At 43.1% G+C, this 23,214-nt stretch overlaps 1 protein-coding gene across 1 annotated transcript in view; it reads left to right on the top strand.

The window, feature by feature from the left end:
* The window catches only part of LOC120927498 (organic solute transporter subunit alpha-like), a 62,880-nt gene that overhangs the window by 31,948 nt on the left and 7,718 nt on the right, over nt 1-23,214 (top strand). The window contains exons 6-7 of the mRNA XM_040338209.1: nt 4,504-4,650; nt 8,954-9,059. Of these exons, the coding sequence (XP_040194143.1) occupies nt 4,504-4,650; nt 8,954-9,059 (253 nt within the window). The remainder of the gene's footprint in view (nt 1-4,503; nt 4,651-8,953; nt 9,060-23,214) is intronic.

Raw genomic sequence — 23,214 nt, 5'->3', positions numbered from 1 at the left:
ATCTTTCTAGGGCCATAGAATGGAGCAGACACTTACACACTAGGCAATGGATGGCCATGGAACAACACACTTCTCTCACACCCCTAACACTTCTGCTGTAGTTCCCTTCACTGCCTTCCATATCTTACTCAACTATTTGACTATAGTTCCAACCTAGAAACTTTATACAAAAGCCTTCACTACATATGGCCCCTTCCCATTACCTCTTTGACCAATCCTAGGCAAAGCCAAATTTGTCCCGGGCTTACAGGGTACAAGTTTCTCTCCATTGGATCAACAGGATATGCACTCTGCACTACATTACATCCAACAATCAAACTGGTAGGATGTCCACCAGCTGTCACAGATACAGCCGTTCTACTACCTGGGCTGGTTTCATTTGCTTCAGTTGTCCTGTTTCTTTAAATCCTTACCTACGTCATCTCTGTTTGCCTCCTGACAGCATTCAGAAGGTAATGCCAAAATGAAGTCCCCACTAATCATGTCCAATCTCTCACCTATAAACTTCTGCTCATGAAGTCCCCCCATGCACTGCTGAAATTCTTAACCCAATGGGATCCCAAGAGGTCTCCAACTCAAATTGATGCTAGAAGAACAGACCAAAATGTTAACCATCTTCCACAAATCTTCTATTTGCAGTAAATATCAGGAAATTGGCTATAACAGTTACGCAGTGGTACCGCACTCCAGACGTGCTCCACCATATATACCCTTCTGTGCCAGATACGCTGTGGAATGGGCATGGGTGACATGATACACATCTTCTGGTCTTGCCCAATGCTCCAAACATTTTGGAAGCAAATACATTCCGTAGTACAGAAGTTTACTGACTGACTGGTCTGTTGTTAGACATTTAGGGCCTGATCCTCAAAAGGGATACGCCGGCGTATCTACTGATACGCCGTCGTATCCCTGTTTCTATCTATGGAACTGATCCACAGAATCAGTTTCACATAGATAGGCAGAAGATCCGACATGTGTAAGGGACTTACACTGTCGGATCTTAGGATGCAGTACCGCAGCCGCTTCGGGTATGCAAATTAGCACTTACGGAGATCCACAAAGCTTTTACGCTTAATTTTTTCTCTGTAAGTATTAGTTTGCCGTCGCAATATTAGGGCTGCTTTTACAAGGCCTAAACTGTTTAGACCTTGTAAAAGTAGACCCTTCTATCCCGCGTCGCTGTCCTTTTTTTTTTTTTCGCCACAACTCGTATTTTTTTTTTACGCCCGTCGCGATTCTCAAAACCCGGCGCAACGTAAAACCGCGCAAAGCACGTCGGGAAAATGATGTCGGGAGCATGCGCAGTACGTCCGGCGCGGGAGCGCGCCTAATTTAAATGGGACTCGCCCCATTAAATTAGGAACGCCTTGCGCCGGACGGATTTAAGTTACACCGCAGAAAATTTCTAGGTAAGTGCTTTGTGGATCGGGCACTTAGGTCGAAATTTTCCGGCGGTGTAACTTAAATCCGAATATTTAAGTTAAACCCGCTGGCTGTGGATCAGGCCCTTTTAGTTTATGCAGCCTGCTCCTATATCTTTCACTATGGAAATCTTCCACGTTGCCCTCTTTGTCACTTTGGTTTCATTAGATTGAAGATAAATGGACACGTGTTTTAAAGGTATAGAGGAGAAAACACATAAAATATGGTTCCACTAGAAAGCCTATTCTTGCACCACAGAATTCCAACAAATCTACGCAAGCTGAAATTATAGTGAGATTTCTGTCTTTGCCCGGTGAAGTGCTCAGTGGTCTCGAGGTCTGCAGTTGTCACCCATGTTGTTGCACTATGCTCTGAGAGGAGAGGAATACCCATTTCCTTAACTTAAATAAGCTATATAGGGGTCGATTTACTAAAACTACAGAGGGTAAAATCTAGTGCACCTGTACATGGTATCTAATCAGCTTCTAACTTCAGCTTGTTCAATTAAGCTTTGACAAAAGAAATGGAAGCTGTTTGGTTACTATGCAGAGCTGTACCAGATTTTGCACTCTCCAGTGCTACTAAATCAACCCCATAGAGACTCTGAGGCCTCGTACACACGACCGAACATGTCTGCTGAAACTGGTCCGCTGACCAGTTTCAGCAGACATGTTCGGTCGTGTGTACGGCCGACCGGACAAATGTTTCTTAGCATGCTAAGAAACATGTCCGCTGGAAGCCTGTCCGTCGGACATGTTCGGTCGTCTGTACAGACTCACCGGACATGTCCGATCGGCCGCCATCCCTCGCATGCGTCGAAGTGATTCGACGCATGCGTGGAAGCATTGACCTTCCAGGGTCGCGCACGCCGCCGCGTCATCGTCGTGGCCACGTCACCGCGTTGTCTGTCCGCGTGGATTTCGGTTTGATGGTGTGTACAACCATCAGACCGAAATCTCTGAGCGGATATGTCCGCTGAAAACTTTTTCAGCGGACAGTCCGCTTGTCTGTACGGAGCCTCAGGCTCAGTGTTGGCCAAGGAGGGTGAACACCCTCCCCCTCTCATTTCCCCTATTCTTTCCCTCCATACCCCCCTTTTTTTCTTAACTTAGGCTCTCCTGCAATAATTAAACTATTGGGAGACTGGTTCAGAGCAATCCTCACTAAAGTGGAGTCTTTTTAGTTACTGTTTTGACCAGTACAACCAGTGCTAGACATGTAGTATATGCAACTATGTAACCTTACCCTATTCTGGACAGCCCTACATGTTACTATACTTTCTATAGGACTGCCTAAGTAGATGTATGTTAGTTTTTGTCTTTATGCAATTTTTCTATTGTTTTCACTGCTTACACGTATATTGTTTACTATATGTTTCGTAAACATTAGTAAAAAAGTTTAAAGTGATTGTAAAGTTTCAAGCTTTTTTTTAAAACTAAAAAAACATATCATACTTACCTCCAGTGTGCAGTTAGTTTTTCACAGAGTGGCCCCAATCCTTGACTTCTGGGGTCCCTCTGTGGCTCTCTTGGCTCCTCCCCGCATCGTATAACCCCCTAGGAGAGGCGCTCTCCCAGGGGGTTACCTTGCGGGCGCACTCCCGAGGCCATAGATGCTGAACGTAGGACCCGGCCCCAGCCCCCCGGCACCCACTTCATTGAATTTGATTGACAGCATAGGGAGCCAATGGATGCATTATGGTGAAAAAAACACGAGGGTTTACAACCTCTTTAAGAGCTTATCAGACTGCTCAAGAAGTCCAGGGATGTCTTCAGAATTTCCAGTTGCTCTAAGAAGAGCAGGCCACATTCCCTATAGAGGTGTAGTCATCAGGTGCCCAGGAGTGTAAGGATTCTTTCATGTGGAGCCCCTTTGCTCCGTTCAACCACAGATCCCTGAGCGGATCCTATGCTAAATCAGACCTAAATGGGACAGATGTCAGATTTTTGATATGGGTGCCCATTCAGTTTGTGTCTGGAGAACATGGTGGACCAGTGATAGCTCTATGGGCAGATGGGTTACCTCCAAAACATCAGTTTTAGATCTGGAAAAATTTAAAGCAGCTTTTTTGTGAAAGAACCCTAATGCCGTGTACACACGATCGGATTTTCCGATGAAAAAAGTCTGATGGACTTGTTTCATTGGAAATTCTGATCATGTGTGGGCCCCATGTGACTTTTTTCCATCAAAGTAAAAAAATCTGTGTGGAACTCCGTCTGAGAAAAATCCACGCATGCTCAGAATCAAGTTGACGCATGCTCGGAAGCATTGAACTTCATTTTCTCGGCTTGTCGTAGTGTTTTACATCACCGCGTTTTGGACGGTCGGAATTGTCGGAATAGTCTGGCAGTGTGTATGCAAGACAGCTTGAACGGAATTCCGATGAAAAAATCCATCGGATTTTAGACCATCGTATACTCCGATCGTGTGTGTGCGGCATAAGCATCTCAGTCATCTAAAAATCTGATCAATATCAAAGTCATCTGTTGTCTCTATCTTTAACATTTATCCTTTTTTTATCTTTTGTATTAAACAGAAATATTCAGTAAGAAAACCTGCTGTAACTCACAGCAAACAATAAGAATTCACCATTCTCTGATTTGATTTTAGCAAACTAAAACCTGAAATGTTTCACAACCGAGTATAGAGTAAACTCCAGACCATTATAATTAGCATTTTGGATGGGATATACTAAAACTGGAGCATTCAAAATGTGGTGCAGCTCTGCATAGAAATCAATCAGCATCCAGGTTTATTGACAAAGCTAACTGAACAAGCTGAAGTTAGAAGGTGATTGGCTACCATGCACAGCTGCTTCAGATTCTGAGTACTCCAGTTTTAGTAAATCTCCTTCACTGTTTTGTCCTTTACCTGTATGTAGAATAAAGTTGCAAATACCTAAGTAGTGTGTAAATTTTAAATAATGCAAATGTTTTGTATTTAGCTTTTATTGTGCTTAAAAAAATACATTTTCTAAATTCAGCTATGGACATAGGTCACTAATTGTTGCTTATTTGTGTCACCATTGTGCAAATAACTCCAGAAGAATGACTTCTGTAATATATATATTTTTTGCAGTCACGAGGAGAATCGGCTACAATTTATATAAGTGTGGTGCTCGCGGTTACTACGCTTACTGCACTTTGGGCAGTTGGAATTATGTTTAATCTCGTCAGACCTCACTTAACTGATAAGAATATTATTCCAAAATTTGCTGCTTATCAGGTAAGATATTGAAAAGTAATCAGGCTTGTGTGACGGTTACTTACACCTTATAATCATGAATATAAGAGGGTGACTGGACATGTGGGCATGATAACCGAATAGTCTTTTTTTGACAGATAAACATAGGCAGAAACACTAATCTTGCCTTTAATGTACATATAAACTTTCAAAAGCAATTACGCTTGTCTGTGCTATCTGACTGCTGTCGCAGATTCTGGGAAGTGCGAAGAAGAAGTACAGACATTGACAAATGGCACTGCTTATCACAATATCTATCAGTACAGGTTTTCTAAACTAGCAGGTTGATTTCTTCTTTTGGGCAATTAGCTGGCAATCATGCTCTGACCCAACGCCGTTTCCTGGCCTAGGCCAACAAGGCCCAGGCCTAGAGCAGCACTTTGCGGGGGGTAGCGCGGAAAGAGTCCCCGCCGGCTTGTGCTACACTGTTAGTGTAGCGGCAGTCTTATGGGGCGGACTGGGCTAAGAGTTAAATTAGTCTAGTGGCCCCGTAAAGTGGCTGCACTGCTTCCGGTATGCGGGCGGCCGGCATTCCGAAAGGGGGGGGCACTGCTTCCAATTTTGACTGTCCTATCACCCTGGACCACAAACCTTCCTCACTGTGCTATATGTTTTTTGATGCACCATTGGCATGGTTATATCTTCTTAGTCTTCTCCATCTAATTATCAGAAATGTGTGCTTAAATTAGAACTATAGGCAACACTTTTTTTTTTAATTTTGGATAGAGTAAGGGAGCGTTATAGCCCCTGTCAGTTTATTTTTTACCATACCTGTCCCATTGCAGAGATTTCTCTTCACTTACTGCCCCATAGCCAAACAGGAAGTGAGAGGAAATCTATGCAAATTATGGGAATCCACTGCGCCCCCCAACCCCAACCCCCCCCCCAGGCCCTCAGTACTAGTGTCTCCATTTGAAAATTTCAGGGCTGGTCTTAAACAGAAAGGGGTGTGACCTTGACAGGAAGGGGTGGGTCATATTTAAATTAGGGGGTGCATGAGTTAAGTCAGGCCTAAAACCTAAATACACTACTGCTCAGACCTATAGACCTGGCAACAGCCAGACAGGGCATGTTTGAAACCATGTCAGCATGCCTATTCATGTGCTGAGCACCTACCCCAGCATCCAATTTTTATTGAAGCATCCATTAGTTTTAATTTATCAGTTGGAACTTCTGCCGTGCGGCACTAGGGTCCTCAATTGGAATCCAAAGCCAGACACTACCTGGATGAAGTTTGCATGTCCTCCCTGCACTTGTTACATTTCCCTTGGGTACTCTGGTTTCTGTCCATGCTCCAAAGACATGCTAGTAGGTTAGTTGGCTCTTGTCTAAATTGGCCATAGTGTGTATGCATGTGAAGTAGGGACTTTAGATTGCAAGTTCCTTGAGGGCAGGGGCTCATATGAATGTACAATATGTAAAGTGCTGCATAAATTATGAATGAAATGGTTCACTTTAAATGTAAGTAAACAAAAGCATAACCGGAATAAATGATCAAAAAAAGTGAAGTAATAAAATGACAACCAATGTAATTTTTCTGTTCGGGGCAAATGTAACTCATTAGAATTAGCTTTGTTTAACCTCCTGGGCGGTGTTCCCGAGTCTGACTCGGGGTGAGATTTTTGGGCTAGGATCGGTAACCCCGAGTCAGACTCGGGCTCGCCTCGCTGGATGTACAGGGAGTTTTACTTACCTTGTCCCTGGATCCAGCGATGCCACCGCGCTGTGTGAGCGAGCAGGACCTTGCTCGATTCACACAGTGCCTCCGTGTGACGCCAAATTCAAAAAAGTAAACAAACACTATACATACAGTATACTGTAATCTTATAGATTACAGTACTGTATGTAAAAAAAACACACCCCCCTTGTCCCTAGTGGTCTGTCCTGTGTCATGCATGTCATTTTATATAATAAAAACGTTTCTTTCTCCCTGCAAACTGTAGATACTCCATAGCAACCAAAAGTGTCCCTTTATGTCAAAAATGGTTTTAGATCAGCTAAAAAACAGCGATAATAAATTATAATCACTTGCAGAATTGTGCGATAGCGATTTGTGGGGAAATTCATCATAAAAAAAAAAATAATGACAGCAACAATTCTGCAACTGAGCAAATTTCAGTGATTTTGATTTGATTACATTATTGAATAATTTTTATTATAATTATATTATTATTTGTTATAATTATTTATAATTATTCATTATATTATAATTTATAATTTTGTTTTTAAAAAAATGTCATACCCGGGATGCCTATTAGAATCTTGTTTGGTCAGATTTAAAGCGGGAGTTCACCCATTTCTAAATTTTTTTTTTTTCTTCCCCTAGATTCCTGCTCGTTCGGTCTAGGGGAATCGGCTATTTGTATTAAAATAGGTGCAGTACTTACCCGTTTTCGAGCTGCATCTTCTTCCGTCGCTTCCGGGTATGGTCTTCGGGAGCGGGCGTTCCTTCTTGAGTGACAGCCTTCCGAGAGGCTTCCGACGGTCGCATCCGTCGCGTCACTCGTAGCCGAAAGAAGCCGAACGTCGGTGCGGCTCTATACTGCGCCTGCGCACCGACGTTCGGCTTCTTTCGGAAAATCGTGACGCGATGGATGCGACCGTCGGAAGCCTCTCGGAAACCTGTCAATCAAGAAGGAAGGCCCATTCCCGAAGCCCATACCCGGAAGCGACGGAGAGGATGCATCTCGTAAACGGGTAAGTACTGCACATATTTTAAAATAAATAGCCGATTCCCCTAGTAATAACGAGCAGGAAGCGAAGGGGGAAAAGTGCCCTCTAAGGGTGAACCCCCGCTTTAAGTGAGTTATTCCTAAGAATTACAGACCTACAATATAAAACGCCAAATTTCCTTGCAAATAATGGTACCGCTTTCAGCATGTTTTTTCTGAAAGAATCATACCGCCAGGGAGGTTAATAACTGATGTAGAGCAATAAAGGAACACTTTTGGATTGATCTACTGAAACTGGAGCGTGCAAAGCGTGGTGCAGCTCTGCATAGTATCCAATCAGCTTTTAACGTTACCTTTGTTTGACTTTGACAGGAAAAAAACCTATAAGCTGATTGGTTTCTGTGCAGAGCTGTACCACATTTTACACTCTCCAGTTTTAGTAAATGTATCCCTTTGCTTCACACAGAGACCTAGACTAAACCAAGTCCCACCCTGTGTTTGGACATCATTTTACTTAGCGGAGAAAGTAAAGGTTTCAGGGATCGGTAAGCAGAGCTACAGAAAAACATCACTGTAAAAGATATTAACAATATATAAGGGATTTTCAGAAATTTTCTGCAATACGAATAAAGGTACCATGCAATATTCTACACTATGAAGAGTGTATATGTGTTTGTTTTTACATGAACTTATATCGCTGGTGAACAAATGTGTTGTGCAAGGGATCCCTATCTACTGATGGCCCTGGGACACTTGTGTGGAGATGCCATTAAAGTGATTGTAAAGTATCTTTATTTAAAAAACAAACACTTACCTGCTCTGTTGCAGTGGATTTGCCCTGAGCAGCCTTTTTTTGGGTTCCTCTTCGCTGCTCCTGGCCCCTCCCTCCAGCCCAGCAGCTTTCTATGAGGGCACCTGATCTGAGCTCCATTCAGACACATGGGGGGAGGGGTGGGATCTCTCAAAACTTCTGCAGACCCTCACAACCACCAGCCAGGGTTGTGGGGAAGAGGCTCTTGTCCCCATCAACATGGGAACAGTACTTTTGGGGGGCAAAGCAAACCCTTTCTTGACCTGCTGATCTACATGCCCAGATAAGGGTCTGGTATGGATTTTGAGGGGGACCCCACACCATTTTTGGCGTGGGGGTTCCCTTTAAAAGATATACCAGACCAAAAAGGCCTGGTGTGAATTTGGGGGGGCCCAGGTCATTTTGTTCACATTTCACTGATAACTGATCGGTTGTTAAGGACGCGGCGGCCACCTGCTCCTTAACAACCATGTTATTAACTGTCTGTTAAGGAGTGGGCAGCCACCCGCTAGTTATTAAAACAGTACACATTCCACACATACCACATGCCTGGACCACTACTTAATTTCCACATGCATTTAATTATTTTTTTCTTTCTGTGAATGGATTTTAACTTATTTTCATGCAGTATTTACTGAGTGTTTTAAAAAATGTCTCTGTAACTACTGGAAACGGTCTAGTTTCAGGATTGCATGTGATATTTCGTCAAAATGTGTCCTGACACCTAAATAACTCAACTTCATTTTGTGAATGGAGCACACTGATATTTATCTTGTTTAAAATCGTTATTTTTTTTTTACAGTTCATTGTTATTTTGAGCCAACTGCAAACGTCGATCATTACGATTCTTGGTAATGTTGCAGTGATTACCTGTGTTCCTCCACTCTCGGGACCATCCAGAGCATCATGTGAGTACCTTTCATTTAATGGTGTATGGAAGGATATTACCGCACTATCTGGTACGTAAAGCGGCCAGCACATACAAATAGAAATTGTATAACAAAAGGTAAAACAAATGTGCAGTGCTAAAGGTGAACCAATAAATTCAAAAGTATTAACAAATGAAACCAAACAATAAACAAAAAGGTTGAAAAAATGTGAGTCACTGGGGAATAAAACAACTTCAAAACAAGAAAAATACACTCCCCTTATCAAAGGGGAGTGATATATAAAAGTGCAAATAGAGTTAGAGTCTCTAAAACACTGATGAATGATTTCCAAAGTGCAATGGTGCAAACGAAGAAAGAAGGACATCCATTGTGAAATCACATAAGTGAAAACATCAAATGTAAGGTAGTGATCCCACCACCATGAGATAAGGGTCGGTATTCTTACCGTAATAAATGGACTCAGACACTGGAGGGTGGCAAGTCAAAATCGCAAAACAGTAAGAGTATCAGGATCTTCTCTTCCTCGGATGTTAATCAGGGTAGGTGACCGATATAGCTTCTGGTAACTGTTGAATCGAGCATGCATCCTGCGAGAAAGATTAAGGAATGTCCCGCTTTCAGCAACAATTCCCTCCACAGGGAACAGGCGGTTAAGAATGGATGCCTCAGAAGGATAAAAAATGGAAGAAAAAAAGAAGCCTCCACATGGCATAGATCAAAAATGACCAAAGAATTTAATAAAAAAATGCATAAAATACAGACATCTGGTAAATGAATGTAACATGAGTGATCACAAAAAAAAGGGTAATAGGCGCATTAAATGGCTACAGATGTGAAGCACCCTATGCATTTCGTCCCATAGGTAAGAGTACCAACCTTTATCTCATGGTGGCAGGATCGCTACCTTACATTTGATGTTTTCACTTATGTGATTTCACGATGGATGTCCTTCTTTCTTCGCTTGCGCCATTGCACTTTGGAAATCACTCATCAGTGTTTTAGAGACATTTATGCATACATGGGACTTGTTTGTGTGTGATAACTCTATTTGCACTTTTATATATCACTCCCCTTTGATAAGAGGAGTGTGTTTTTCTTGTTTTGAAGTTGTTTCATTCCCCAGTGACTGAGACTCACGTTTTTTCAGCCTTTTTGGCTGTGATTCACATTACTTTGTTTATTATTTGTTTTCATTTGTTAATACTTTTGAATTCATTGTTTCACCTTTAGCACTGCACATTTGTTTTACCTTTAATTTAATAAAGGGCCATACTACAGCAAACAATTTCAATTACATATCGATACACTGTGTGACTAATAAAAGTTAGTATTATCACAATTCTGTGATGTAATTGTAGTTATAGCTGAACTCATGCCAGAGAGCTTTTGGTTATATCTGTTGGGATAAAAAAAGTTACCTTTACTGATGTATATGTCACATATGCGCCACTTCTGTTTATTTAGTCTGAAATTAATTCTTTCATTAATTCCAGATATTATAGACTTGCTGTACTTCCTCGGCTTTCAGAGCTGTGAGGCCTCGTACACACGACGAGGAACTCGACGGGCGAAACACATAGTTTTCCTCATCGAGTTCCTTGTTAGGCTTGTCGAGGAACTCGACAAGCTTGCTTTGCGTACACACAGTCAAGACAAAATCTCCTCGTTCTCAAACGCGGTGACATACAACACATACAACGGCAGGGGAAGTTCGATTCCACTGGCTAAACTCTTGGGGCTGGTTTTGCTAATCTCATGTGTTTGCGTGTTAAGTAAAAGTTTGTTAACCACTTCCAGACCGCTGTACGACTTTATACGGCGGCACTTTAAAGATACATATCTCGGTAACGGCAGCAGCTGCTGCCACAACCGAGGTATCTATCTTTACTGTCAGCGGTATAACGGCGGTCTCCGCGGCAGATGCGCCGCGAGATCGCCATTATCGGTGGCGGGAGAGGGCACCGCTCTCCCGCGCCTTCCGCCGCTTACCGGAGCCGTCGGTAGCGGCGGAGGAGATCGCGACCGTTCGGGAGCTGAGCGGGGACGAGACTGAAGGAAAAATCTCCTTCGCCCCCGTCCCCATAGCTCGGCTGGGCGGAAGTGACGTCAAAACGTCAGTCCCGCCCAGCCTCTTAAAGAAACATTTTTTTTTTTTGTCATTTGAAAAAATGACATTTTCCAATTCCTTGTAATAGGAATAAAAGTGATCATTTTTTTTTTCCAGTGTAAAAAATAATAAAATATATAAAAATAAATAAGAAAAAAAAAAAAAAATGTTTAAAGCGCCCCGTCCCGACGAGCTCGTGCGCAGAAGCGAACGCATACGTGAGTAGTGAGTAGCATATGAAAACGGTGTTCAAACGACACAAGTGAGGTATCGCCGCGATCGTTAGAGCGAGAGCAATAATTATAGCCCTAGGCCTACTCTGTAACTCAAAAAATGCAACCTATAGAATTTTTTAAACGTCGCCTATCGAGATTTTTAAGGGTAAAAGTTTGACGCCATGCCACGAGCGGGCGCAATTTGTAAGCGTGACATGTTGGGTACCATTTTACTCGGCGTAACATTATCTTTCACAATATATAAAAAAATTGGGCCAAATGTATTGCTGTCTTATTTTATAATTAAAAAAAGTGATTTTTTTCAAAAAAAAGTGCGCTTGTAGGACCGCTGCGCAAATATGGTGTGACAAAAAGTATTGCAATGATCGCCATTTTATTCTCTAGGGTATTAGAAAAAAAATATATATAATGTTTGTGGGTTTTAAGTAATTTTCTAGCAAAAAAAAATGTTTTAGTCTTGTAAACGCCAAATCTGAAAAACACCCAAAGTAGAGAAGTGGTTAAGAGACGATTTGCACTTTTCAGTCTGTTACAGCTTGAAAAATGTGTTATCTCCATTACAAATGCTACTTTTACTCCCGCCTCATACTTTATTCTGAGCAAGCGCGGGTTTCTTAGCATACACACGCTCAAGTTTCTTTTCGGAAACCAACCCGACCAGGAACTCGACGAGCCAATTTGAGACTCCCGTCGAGGAAATAGAGAACTTGCTCTCTTTTTGGCTCGTCGAGTTTCTCGATAGTTTCCTCGACGAAAATGTACACATGACCAGTTTCCTCAGCAAAAAAATATCTCCCAGCAAGTTTCTTGCTGTTTTTTGCTGAGAAACTTGGTCGTGTGTACGAGGCCTGACTCTCATACAGAGAAGAAGTAGTGTTGTTTGTCTTTTTTTTGTATCCCCTCCCTACATTGCCCTACAGAAGCCTTTTCTGTGTCATGAAATTTTTTGCACATACAGTATATCTAATTCCTGGAAAACTAAAAGTATTTTTACATATCATGCTAGTTCGCTAGATAGCAAAGAGAAGTTCCCAGCAAAACTTAAAATAGAACTATAGAAAAACAATTTTTTGTTTTGGATAAACTAAGGAAGGGTTATACCCCCTGTTGCATTTTTTATTGCCATTTGTGTCCCATTTGAGGAGATTTACCTTCTCTTCATTTCCAAAAGCCAAGACAGGAAGTAAGAGGAAATCCATGCAAATACTTTTAGGCCCCCCAGGTCCCTATTGGAAGATATCCCCTCTATTACTTTTCTGAGGACAACCCAAAATTTGTGATTTTCTTTTCATTTCACTTTTAATGCAAATGCTAGACAAGACAGATAGAGAGGGTGAATCTCCCTAACAAGTGCACATACAGCAATAAAACCTAAATCCCTCTGTTCTGTCTCAAGGACATTCAGCTAAACCTTCTTATCCCATAAACTTCAGATACCATATTTCTTTGATCTCAGTTTATTATAACAAGCTAGGTGAAAGTACAAAATAACAGAAATAGACCTCAAACAGTACAATATTGCATACAATACAGCATACATAACAGAAACACTGATATACAATACAAGATGTGATAGTAAAAACGTACTTTTTAAGTTCTCTAAGGGGTGATGGCGATAGATTGAACAAGACATGTCCTGCTCCCTTCAGTGTCTTCTCAAAGCATGGTGGCTGTTTACTTCCTGTGAAGATTCTACCCAGAATTCCATGCTTACTAACAACTTCCTAAACTACACATACAGTAGTATATGAACAGAACTAAAGCAATACCAAAAAATAACACTAGATGGAGCCTGCACTCCACATATGATTGTCTTATGTAAATTACAGATTTTACATGTTTTTTTTTACAATACAGATACAGGTAATAAGAATATGAGTCTGGTGGACAGAACACCCTCTCCACTTTGTCCAAAATGAAAAAGTTTTGTCTATTGTTATACCTTAAGAAGAAAAAAGACTTCTCGATGTACATATAAGATAACATATAATCTATTGCTTCTATAAAAACACAAACGGTTAAGTCTTAATTTTTTCCATTTAATCGTTGCCCTTTTTTGTGATTTTTTTTTTTTTTTAGCAAAGATTTGGACCGTTTGCACTGGAGCCATACAGCACAGCCATGTCTGTGAAGTCTCTGTAAACTACTCTTCAGTTCAGCAATAAACCCACTTAAATACCATATCCCAGTCTGCAACTTGCAATTAAGAATCAACAGCACACCAATGAGATCAAGCCTGAGCGGTTGCATACCCCTTGAAATTTTCCAAATGTTGTCATGTTACAACTACAACTGTAAATGTATTTTATTGGGATTTTTTGTGATAGACCAACAAAGTGGCACATGTGAAAAGTGTGGGGTACATTTGTATTCATCCACCTGAGTCAATACTTTGTAGAACCTCCTTTCGCTGCAATTATAGCTGTCTCTACCAACTTTGCACATCTAGAGAGGGACATTTTTGACCATTCTTCTTGGATGGAGAGCATCTGTGAACAGCAAATTTTAAGTCTTGCCACAGATTCTCGACTGGATTTAGGTCTGGAAAAAGTGGCACATAATTGTAAATGGGAGAAAAATTATATGTTTTTCATTTTTTTTTACAAATAAATATGTGAATATGTGTGGCGTGCATTTATATTCAGCCCAGAGTCAATACTTTGAACGACAAGGGTGATGTGCAGTGTTATTTTTGCGCCTCACATAGCATTTTGCTTTTAGGCCAAAAAGTTAAATTTTGGTCTCATCTGACCAGAGAACTTTCTTCCACATGTTTGCTGTTTTCCCCACATGGCTTCTTGTAAACTGCAAATGGGACTTTTTATGGCTTTCTTTCAACAATGTCTTTCTTCTTGTCACTTTTCTATATAGGCCAGATTTGTGGAGTGCACAACTAATAGTTTTCCTGTTGACAGATTCTCCCATCTGAGCTGTGGATATCTGAAGCTGCTCCAGAGTCACCATGGGCCTCTTGGCTGCTTCTTTAATTAATGCTCTCCTTGCCTGGCCTGTCAGTTTAGGTGGATGGCCATGTCTTGGATGGTTTGCAGTTGTGCCTCAGGCCTCGTACACACGACCGAGAAACTCGACGGGCGAAACACATAGTTTTGCTCGTCAAGTTCCTTGTGAAGCCGTCGAGTAACTCGACAAGCCAATTTTCTCCATTCCCGTCAAGGAAATAGAGAACATGCTTTCTTTTTGGCTCGTCGAGTTTCTCGACAGTTTCCTCGACGAAAATGTACACATGACCGGTTTCCTCTGCAAAAAAATATCTCCCAGCAAGTTTCTTGCTGGTTTTTGCCGAGAAACTCGGTCGTGTGTACGAGACCATACTCTTTCTATTTTCGCATGATGGATTGAACAGTGCTCTGTGAGATGTTCAAAATTTGGAATATTGTTTTTATAACCTAACCCTGCTTTAAACTTCTCAACAACTTTATCCCTGACCTGGTCTGGTGTGTTCCTTGGCCTTCATGATGCTGTTTGTTCACTAAGGTTCTCTAACAAATCTCTGAGGGCTTCACAGAACAGGTGTATTTATACTGAGATTAAATTACACACAAGTGAACTCTATTGACTAATTAGGTGACTTCTGAAGGCAAATGGTTCCACTAGATTTTAGTTATCAGAGTAAAGGGGGCTGAATACAAATGCACGCCACAATTTTCAGATATTTATTTGTAAGGCAATATGAAAACCATTTATAATTTTCCGTCCACTTCACAATTATGTGCCACTTTGTGTTGGTCTATCACATAAAACCCTAATAAAATAAATTCACGTTTTCATTGTAATAAGACAAAATGTGGAAAATGGCAAGGGTATAAATACTTTTTTAAGGCACTCTTTGTGTTTTGGATTGACAGTAGTGTGCAAAAAAATGTAGCACCCCTCTAACACCCCAAAGGCAGGATAGTACCCCCAGAGACAGGGGTGGGCTAGCATTTCACCCCAGGGCTGAGTCATTGGCTAAAATAGTGGGACCAAGAAAGGATAATGGGTGCCAGTCACTTTTGTCTTTTTAAAGTTTTATTGCAGAATGCTTAAGGAGATAGAGGTTAGGGGTCTCAGATACAGTAGCAGATAACTTACAGACTCTCCAGATCAATGTCCAGCTTCACAGGGTCAGAACTTTAATGCCGACCCAGCAACACTGTAAGGGCGTTCCAAAATTTCAGTGCATCCTCCAAGTGAGTCACCAGGCCCTTCTGGGACAGCTTCCTCCAGACCAGACAAGACAGCTTCAGAACCACTTCAGCACATGTTAGGCCCCAAACCAGGCTATGGGGCCTAACAGCAGAGCTCAATCCAGCAGCACTTACCTAGGTCTCAGCCCAGGGAAAGAGAGCAAGCACATGGTCTGTCCTAAATATTATATCCTCCCCCAGCATACACCAGTGGCATGAACCTCCTACCAGACTGGCTAAAGAAAATATAAACACTCATAATTTATAGTATAAAAGCTTACACTATGACCTGTGATACCAGTGACATCTACTGGTGACAGTGAGAAATCACAAGCGAACTTTAAGGAGAAGTACAGAAAAAGCTTGTTTGGCTGTACTTCTCCTGTAGATCACAGGATGCAGTTTGTTCTGCACTCCTGTGACCCATTTTCAGTAGACAGCGTGCTTAAGCCCACTGTCGGCTGATGTCAGAGCCAGTCCAGGCTGGGGAAAGATTGCGACAACATAATCAGGATCCACCCACAGCCCTAGACCAACACCTGTCTCAGCCTCTCAGTGAGCTGCTGAGAGCCTGAGCCAGCTGCTTCCACCCCCTCCACAGCCCGGCGCTCCAGTGAGCAGGGGGGGGGGGGGCAGGGAAACCAGCAGTGACTGACAGACACCATTTCTCTGCTCACAGAGTTCTGAGAACTGAGCGATCATTTGTGTTTGATCGCTCTGTTTTAAATCTTAGATCCAGCGGGGGACAGATGCAGCATAGGACCAATGCTGCATCCACCTAGGTAAGTATAATTCTTTAAAAAATACTTCTCTTTTAACCTTTTAGGAAAAACCAGATACAGCTCAGCCCAAATCTAAATTGACATAATAGTCCCTGTTTAGGACTAGGGGGCTACAGAAATAAAGTCCTGAATAGTTAAGAGTGCTGACCCTCCCAGGAGGAGTATTGCTGTGCAGGTGATTACCAAAGATTAAAATCAAGACAGATTCAGGTACTTTTATTAGTTGAATCTAACATTACATTTCATTTTTTTTTATAAATGTGTAGCTGGTTTCAATTTTATCTCTGTCTACAGATAAGCTATGCAGCCCTCAAAAATCCACTCGCCTGCTCGCATTTTGCGAGTGGATTTTGAGGACTGACGAGAAAGGGCTGCCTGGTAGCACCACCGGCAGTCTGTGTGTAATGGGAGTCCTTCTCCCAGTGACCATGGAGTGGGAAGAGAAAGAGAGCCACACGGGCTGCATGTGGTGGACACGGGCTACATTTGGTGAACACGGGCTGCATTTGGTGGACACGGGCTGCGTTTGGTAGACACAGGCTGCGTTTGGTAGACACGGGCTGCGCTTGGTAGACACAGGCTGTGTTTGGTGGACACGGGCTGCATTTGGTGGACATGGGCTACATTTGGTGGACACGGGCTGCATTTGGTGGACACAGGCTGCGTTTGGTGGACACGGGCTGGGTTTGGTGGACACAGGCTGAGTTTGGTGGACACGGGCTGCGTTTGGTGGACACAGGCTGCGTTTGGTGGACACAGACTGCGTTTGGTGGACACGGGCTGCGTTTGGTGGACACAAGGCTGCATTGGTGGGCATAGGCAGCCTGCATTGGTGGGCACGGATACCGTTGTTGTTAATATTTATTTCTATAACTTAATTCTGCATAAACGATTTAAGAGTCATTTCATGAGATTATTTATGAGGGCATCTTTAGGGGCGGGGCGGGCTGGGTGGGGCAACTGGTGGCGAGTAACATTTCGAGGCCTGGCTAGTAGCTCAGGACTTGAAATTTTGAGCCCTGAGCTATAGTATACAGTACAAAAACATAAAGCATGGTACAGACAAAGGTCTAGATACTTAGATTGCTCTTTTGATAAGTTAATAATTTGGCTTCTGCCCCTAGTGGACAGACTGGATTTTCTCACCTCATTCTTGTGAGTGTGAAGATAAAATACAATTTTAAAGGGGTTGTAAACCCTTGGGGGTTTTCACCCTAATGCATTCTATGCAGTCTCCCAGAGCCCCCCTTATACTTACCTGAACCCGGTCTTTCCGGAGACAGTGACGAGCACACCAGCTCCAACCGGTGTCTCGGGTCCTGATTGAATAGACTGATGGCAGCGCAGCAATTGACTCCCGCTGCCGTCAATAAAATCCAATGACGCCGGGGGGGGGGGGGGGGCAAAGCCGAGTCCTGCTGTCTGTGTCAATAGACGCAGCAGCAGGACACGGGAGCACGCCCGCATGAGTGCCCTGAGGGAGAGCGGCTCTCCAATGTTGCACACGAGAAGAGGAAATACCAGGAGCGCCGCTGAGGGACTCCAGAAGAGGAGGATTGAGGACACTCTGTGCAAAACCAACTGCACAGAGTAGGTTAGTATGACATATTTGTCATTTTTGTTTTTTAAAACACAAAGCTTTAGATAATCCTTTAAAAAGATATGAATCTTCAGAAATGTTTTCAATTTCTATTTTTTGCTAAAAAAAAAAAAATTCAGCCTGTTAACCATTCAATAACAGACTTTAGCCCAGAGACAAAGAACTATTGCAGACCCTAATCTTGGGTTATTGTATTTGCTATAGATAAATAAAATGTACAAAGGTGTAAATAATATTTAACCCAACAAAGATAAGTTTTACTCTCAAGACAAAAAACACATACAATATAAACAATCAAATAGAGAAAAGAAATAACACTTACGTAGCAATATAAATGAAAAATACCACCTAGACTGTACGACAGATGATAGTCAAAGGTGTCATTATTTTAACCTGTTATTGTGGATGTGCTATATTTTGTAACAAAGGGAATTGGAAAATGTTTGATTGTGTAAAAATACTAATAATAGGAACTAGAGAAGTGGTTGATAGTTTAACTCTGTCCTCAATAGCACTACAACACGTAATCGGCTGTCACACAGACAAGGCTTTCTGGCTACTTCTTGTCCTCTCCCTATTATCATCTCATTCCAGCACACAATATTGCTGGGAGGTTCTGCTAGACGGGACTACTGTGTACTTTGGTAGTGTAATCAATGTTTGGTTATAGGTCTACAACAAAAGATGAACTATAAGGAAAGCATTTGTAGATAAGATATATTATCTATGGACCTGGGATCTGCAGGAATTACTGTAGCATAAAGCCATTCACAGACCAACCCTGAACAGGTAGGTCAGGTGTCTCGCCATGAAGGACAGCCTTTTGAAATGACTGACACTGTTGTTGCCGACTCTGCCAACATTCAGATGTGGTGCAGTCACAATAAAGGGATTGTTGATGCTTTTTACTCTTTAGATTTCTACACAATAACATAACTTATTTCAAAAGGCTTTTAAAGCGGGGGTTCACCCGTACATGACACTTTTTCCCCTTAGATAGATGCTCGTTTTGTCTAGGGGAATCGGCTAGTTGTTTTTAAATATGAGCTGTACTTACCGTTTACGAGATGCATCTTCGCCGCCGCTTCCGGGTATGGGCTGCGGGACTGGGCGTTCCTATTTTGATTGACAGTCTTCCGAGAGGCTTCCGACAGTCGAATCCATCGCGTCACGATTTTCTGAAAGAAGCCGAACGTCGGTGCGCAGGCGCAGTATAGAGCCGCACCAACGTTCGGCTTCTTTCGGCTACTAGTGACGCGATGGATGCGACCGTCGGAAGCCTCTCGGAAAACTGTCAATCAAGAAGGAACGCCCGCTCCCGAAGACCCATACCCGGAAGCGACGGAGAAGATGCATCTCGAAAACGGTAAGTACGGCTCATATTTTAAAACAACTAGCCGATTCCCCTAGACAAAACGAGCATCCATCTAAGGGGAAAAATTGTTTTATGGGTGAACTCCCGCTTTAAAGTGGTTGTAAACCCATGGCAAAAAAAAAAACCTGCAAGACAAAGACAAAGAAATACTTACCTTAGATTGAAGCACCCGCAGCGGTCCTTGTACACTGCTGTGGCCAGCAACATATCTCCAGGAGTTACTTCCTGGTTCGCAGGCTCTGTCGCTGTGATTAGCCGGAGCCACAATAACGTCACTCCCGTGCGTGCACACGGGAGCTGCTGGTAACGGCACAGCAGTGGAAGAAATGGCACAAGCGCACCGTTTCTTCAGTGCGCATGTGGCGATGACGTCGCGAATGCTGATACAGAGAATATCTCCTAAACAGTGCAAGTTTAGAAGATATTTATAGTATCTACAGGTAAGCCATATTCAGGGCAGCAATCACAAATTTCCCCCTTATGAATGAATGACTTGTATAGCGCTGCACATGCGAAACTGAATCGCCTCTGGGCACTTTTCCAGCCAGTGTCTGCTTGGCTGGTGCGGTAATTTTACCCCGTAGGATCTCGACACGCTAGGGACACACAGTCATACATATATATACTGGGCCTACCAGCATGTCTTTGGAGTGTGGGAGGAAACCGGAGTGCCCGGAGGAAACCCACGCAGACACAGGGAGAATATGCAAACTCCAGGCAGATGGTGTCGTGGTCGGGATTCGAACCAGCGACCCTTTTGCTGGTAGGCGAAAGTGCTACTCACTGCACCACTGTGCTGCCCTTACAGGTGTAATGCAAAAAATAAATAAATAAATAATTTTAAGAAAAACGGGAGGGGGCCAGTCGGGCCTGTAAGAGGCCCTGGGGACCATCGGGCCCCTTATAGGTGTAATGCAAAAAAAATTACAAGGGGGAGGGGGGCCAGCCGGGCCCCTGGGGGCCATCAGGCCCCTTACAAGTGTAATGCCTGCACCCTTCCTAATGGTGACCCTGGCCTTATTATAGGCTTACCTGTAGGTAAAAGTGGTGTGTAAGGTTTTACAACCACTTTAAAATCTTTGTGTGTTAACCAGCACTTTACATTTTTCAAATTCCTCGTCATTGCTTGGACTAAAAAAGCCACTATGCAATTTTCTTTCCTTCTACCACAGATTGGAGAAAAAGGAAATTGCTCAATTCCCCAATCAACATATTCAGTGTTGATGGGGGAATCTCTGCCGCAGTGCTATTGTGTTCTCCCAGCGGGGAGTCTTCCCTCCCGGCAACATTAGTGTTGACGGCTTATAGCCTGTTGCACTAATCGCTCTGGGAAAACCTGATAGGCTGGTTGTACACAAGTCTATCAATGGATCAACTTGTGTGCAACCATGGTGCCCATCAATGGAACAAAATTTGGCCAGTTCCTGCTGAACCAGCCAAATTGTGATCCATGTATGGCCGGCTTTTAAAGTTTAGTTTATCTAGAGGCAAACCTTTTTTTTTTCCTTTTGGATAGCATAGGGGAGGATTAAAGTGAATGTAAAGGTAAACTTAAAAAAAAAAAAGCATGAACCTCCTCTTTTCAGGTTCCCCTCCAGCACTCATGGACCCTCCCCTTTGTCCAGTGCCCCCATGGGAATCTGCTTCCCATAGGAGCACTTGTGCATGCCCGCACAAGAAGCCCTGCTGCTGTATTGCTCTATTGACACAGACAGCAGGACTCAGCCCTGCACCCCGCTCCCTCTTCACTGGCTTTGATTGACAGCACTGGGAGCCAATGGCTCTCGAAGCCCCAGCAAAGCCAGCGAGACCCAGAAGTGAGTGGAGAGAAGAGCTGCACCATACCAAATTATTTGAAACCATCATGCACTCCCTGGCCTTTAAAATTTGGGTTCACTGACTTAGAAGAGCTATTAACAAGATATTTGGATAAGCAAGCCCCACTTACTATAAAAGGATGAGGTCACTGTAACAATAGTGACAATGTACTTTAGCTGTGATAGGGAAAGGAGAAGGAGTGCTTTGACAAACTGCATAGGGAGACATTAATGTAGGCACTTGTAGATCTGTTAAATACAGTGCCTTGAAAAAGTATTCCACATTGTGGGCCAGATTCCCGTAGATCTGCGGCGGCGTAACGTATCGCATTTACGTTACGCCGCCGCAAGTTTTACGGGCAAGTGCTTGATTCACAAAGCACTTGCCTGTAAAGTTGCGGCGGCGTAGCGTAAATCCCCGGCGCAAGCCCGCCTAATTCAAATGATCCGGGTAGGGGGCGTGGATCATTTAAATTAGGCGCGTTCCCGCGCTGAACGTACTGCGCATGCGCCATCCCTAAATTTTCCAAACTTGCATTGCGCTAAATGACGTCGCAAGGACATAATTGGTTTCGACGTGAACGTAAATGGCGTCCAGCCCCATTCACGGACGAGTTACGCAAACGACGTAAAATTTTCAAATTTCGACGCGGGAACGACGGCCATACTTAACATTGAGTACGCCACCTAGGGGGCATGTTTATCTTTACGCTGCGTATCTCTTACGGAAACGGGGGGAAATTTACTGCGACGGGCAAGCGTACGTTCGTGAATCGGCGTAACGACTAATTTGCATATTCTACGCCGACCGCAATGGAAGCGCCACCTAGTGGCCGGCCTAGAATCGCAGCCTAAGATCCGACGGCGCAGGCCGTCGTATCTTAGGCATGTTCTCAGTTTGAGAATACATTTAGACATACGACGGGCTTAGATTCGGAGTTACGTCGGCGTATCTGCTGATACACCGGCGTAACTCTTTGAGAATCTGGCCCTTTGTAATTTTACAGCCAAAAAAGTAATTGTTTTTTATTTGGATTTTATGTGATAGACCAACACAAAGTGCCACATAATTGTAAAGTGGGAGAAAAATTATAAATGTTTTTCAATTTTTTTTTTTACAAATAAATATGTGAAAGTGTGGCGTGCATTTTATATTCAGGCCCCTAATCAATACTTTGTAAAACGACCTTTTGCTGAAATTACAGCTGCAAGTCTTTTTGGGAATGTCTCTACCAGCTTTGTCGAGAATGACATTTTTGCCCGTTCTTCTTTGCAAAATAGCTCAAGCTCTGTCAGATTGGATAGAGAATGTCTGTGAACAGCAATTTTCAAGTCTTGCCACAGGTTCTCAATTGGATTTAGGTCTGGATTTTGACTGGGCCATTCTAACACACTAATATGCTTTGATCTAAACCATTTCATTGTAGCTCTGGCTGTATGTTTATGGTTGCTGTTCTGCTGGAGGGAGAACCTCCGCCCCAGTCTCAAGCCTTTTGCAGACTCTTAACAGGTTTTTTTTTAGGTATGGTGGGGCATATTCTTAAAGATCTGAGGTGGCGGAACGTATGTCCTTTACGTTACGCCGCCGCAAGTTTAAGTGGCAAGTGCCTGATTCCCAAACCACTTACCTGTAAACTTGCGGCGGCGGCGCGTAAAGTCCACCCGCGCAAGCCCTCCTAATTCAAATGATCCTGGTAGGGGGCGTGGATCATTTAAATTAGGCGCGCTCCCGCGCTGATCGTAATGCGCATGCTCCGTCGGGTAAATTACCCGACGTGCATTGCGCTAAATGACGTCTCACGGACGTCATTTGTTTTGACTGTAACGTAAATGGCGTCCAGCGCCATTCACGGACGACTTACGCAAACGACGTGAAATGTTTATCTTTCGCCGCGTATCGCTTACGGAAACGACGTTAAAACACTACGGCGGGAAAGCGTACGTTAGAGAATCGGCGTGACTAGTCATTTGCATATTCTACGCTGACCGCCACCTAGCGGTCAGCGTAAATATTGCAGCCTAAGATACAACGGCGCAGGCCGTCGTATCTTAGGCATGTTTAAGTGTAT

This window comes from Rana temporaria, chromosome 2 (assembly GCF_905171775.1).
Source record: "Rana temporaria chromosome 2, aRanTem1.1, whole genome shotgun sequence".
Lineage (NCBI taxonomy): Eukaryota > Metazoa > Chordata > Amphibia > Anura > Ranidae > Rana > Rana temporaria.
The sequence above is the reverse complement of the archived record's forward strand: the minus strand, read 5'-3'. Positions and strand labels throughout refer to the sequence as shown.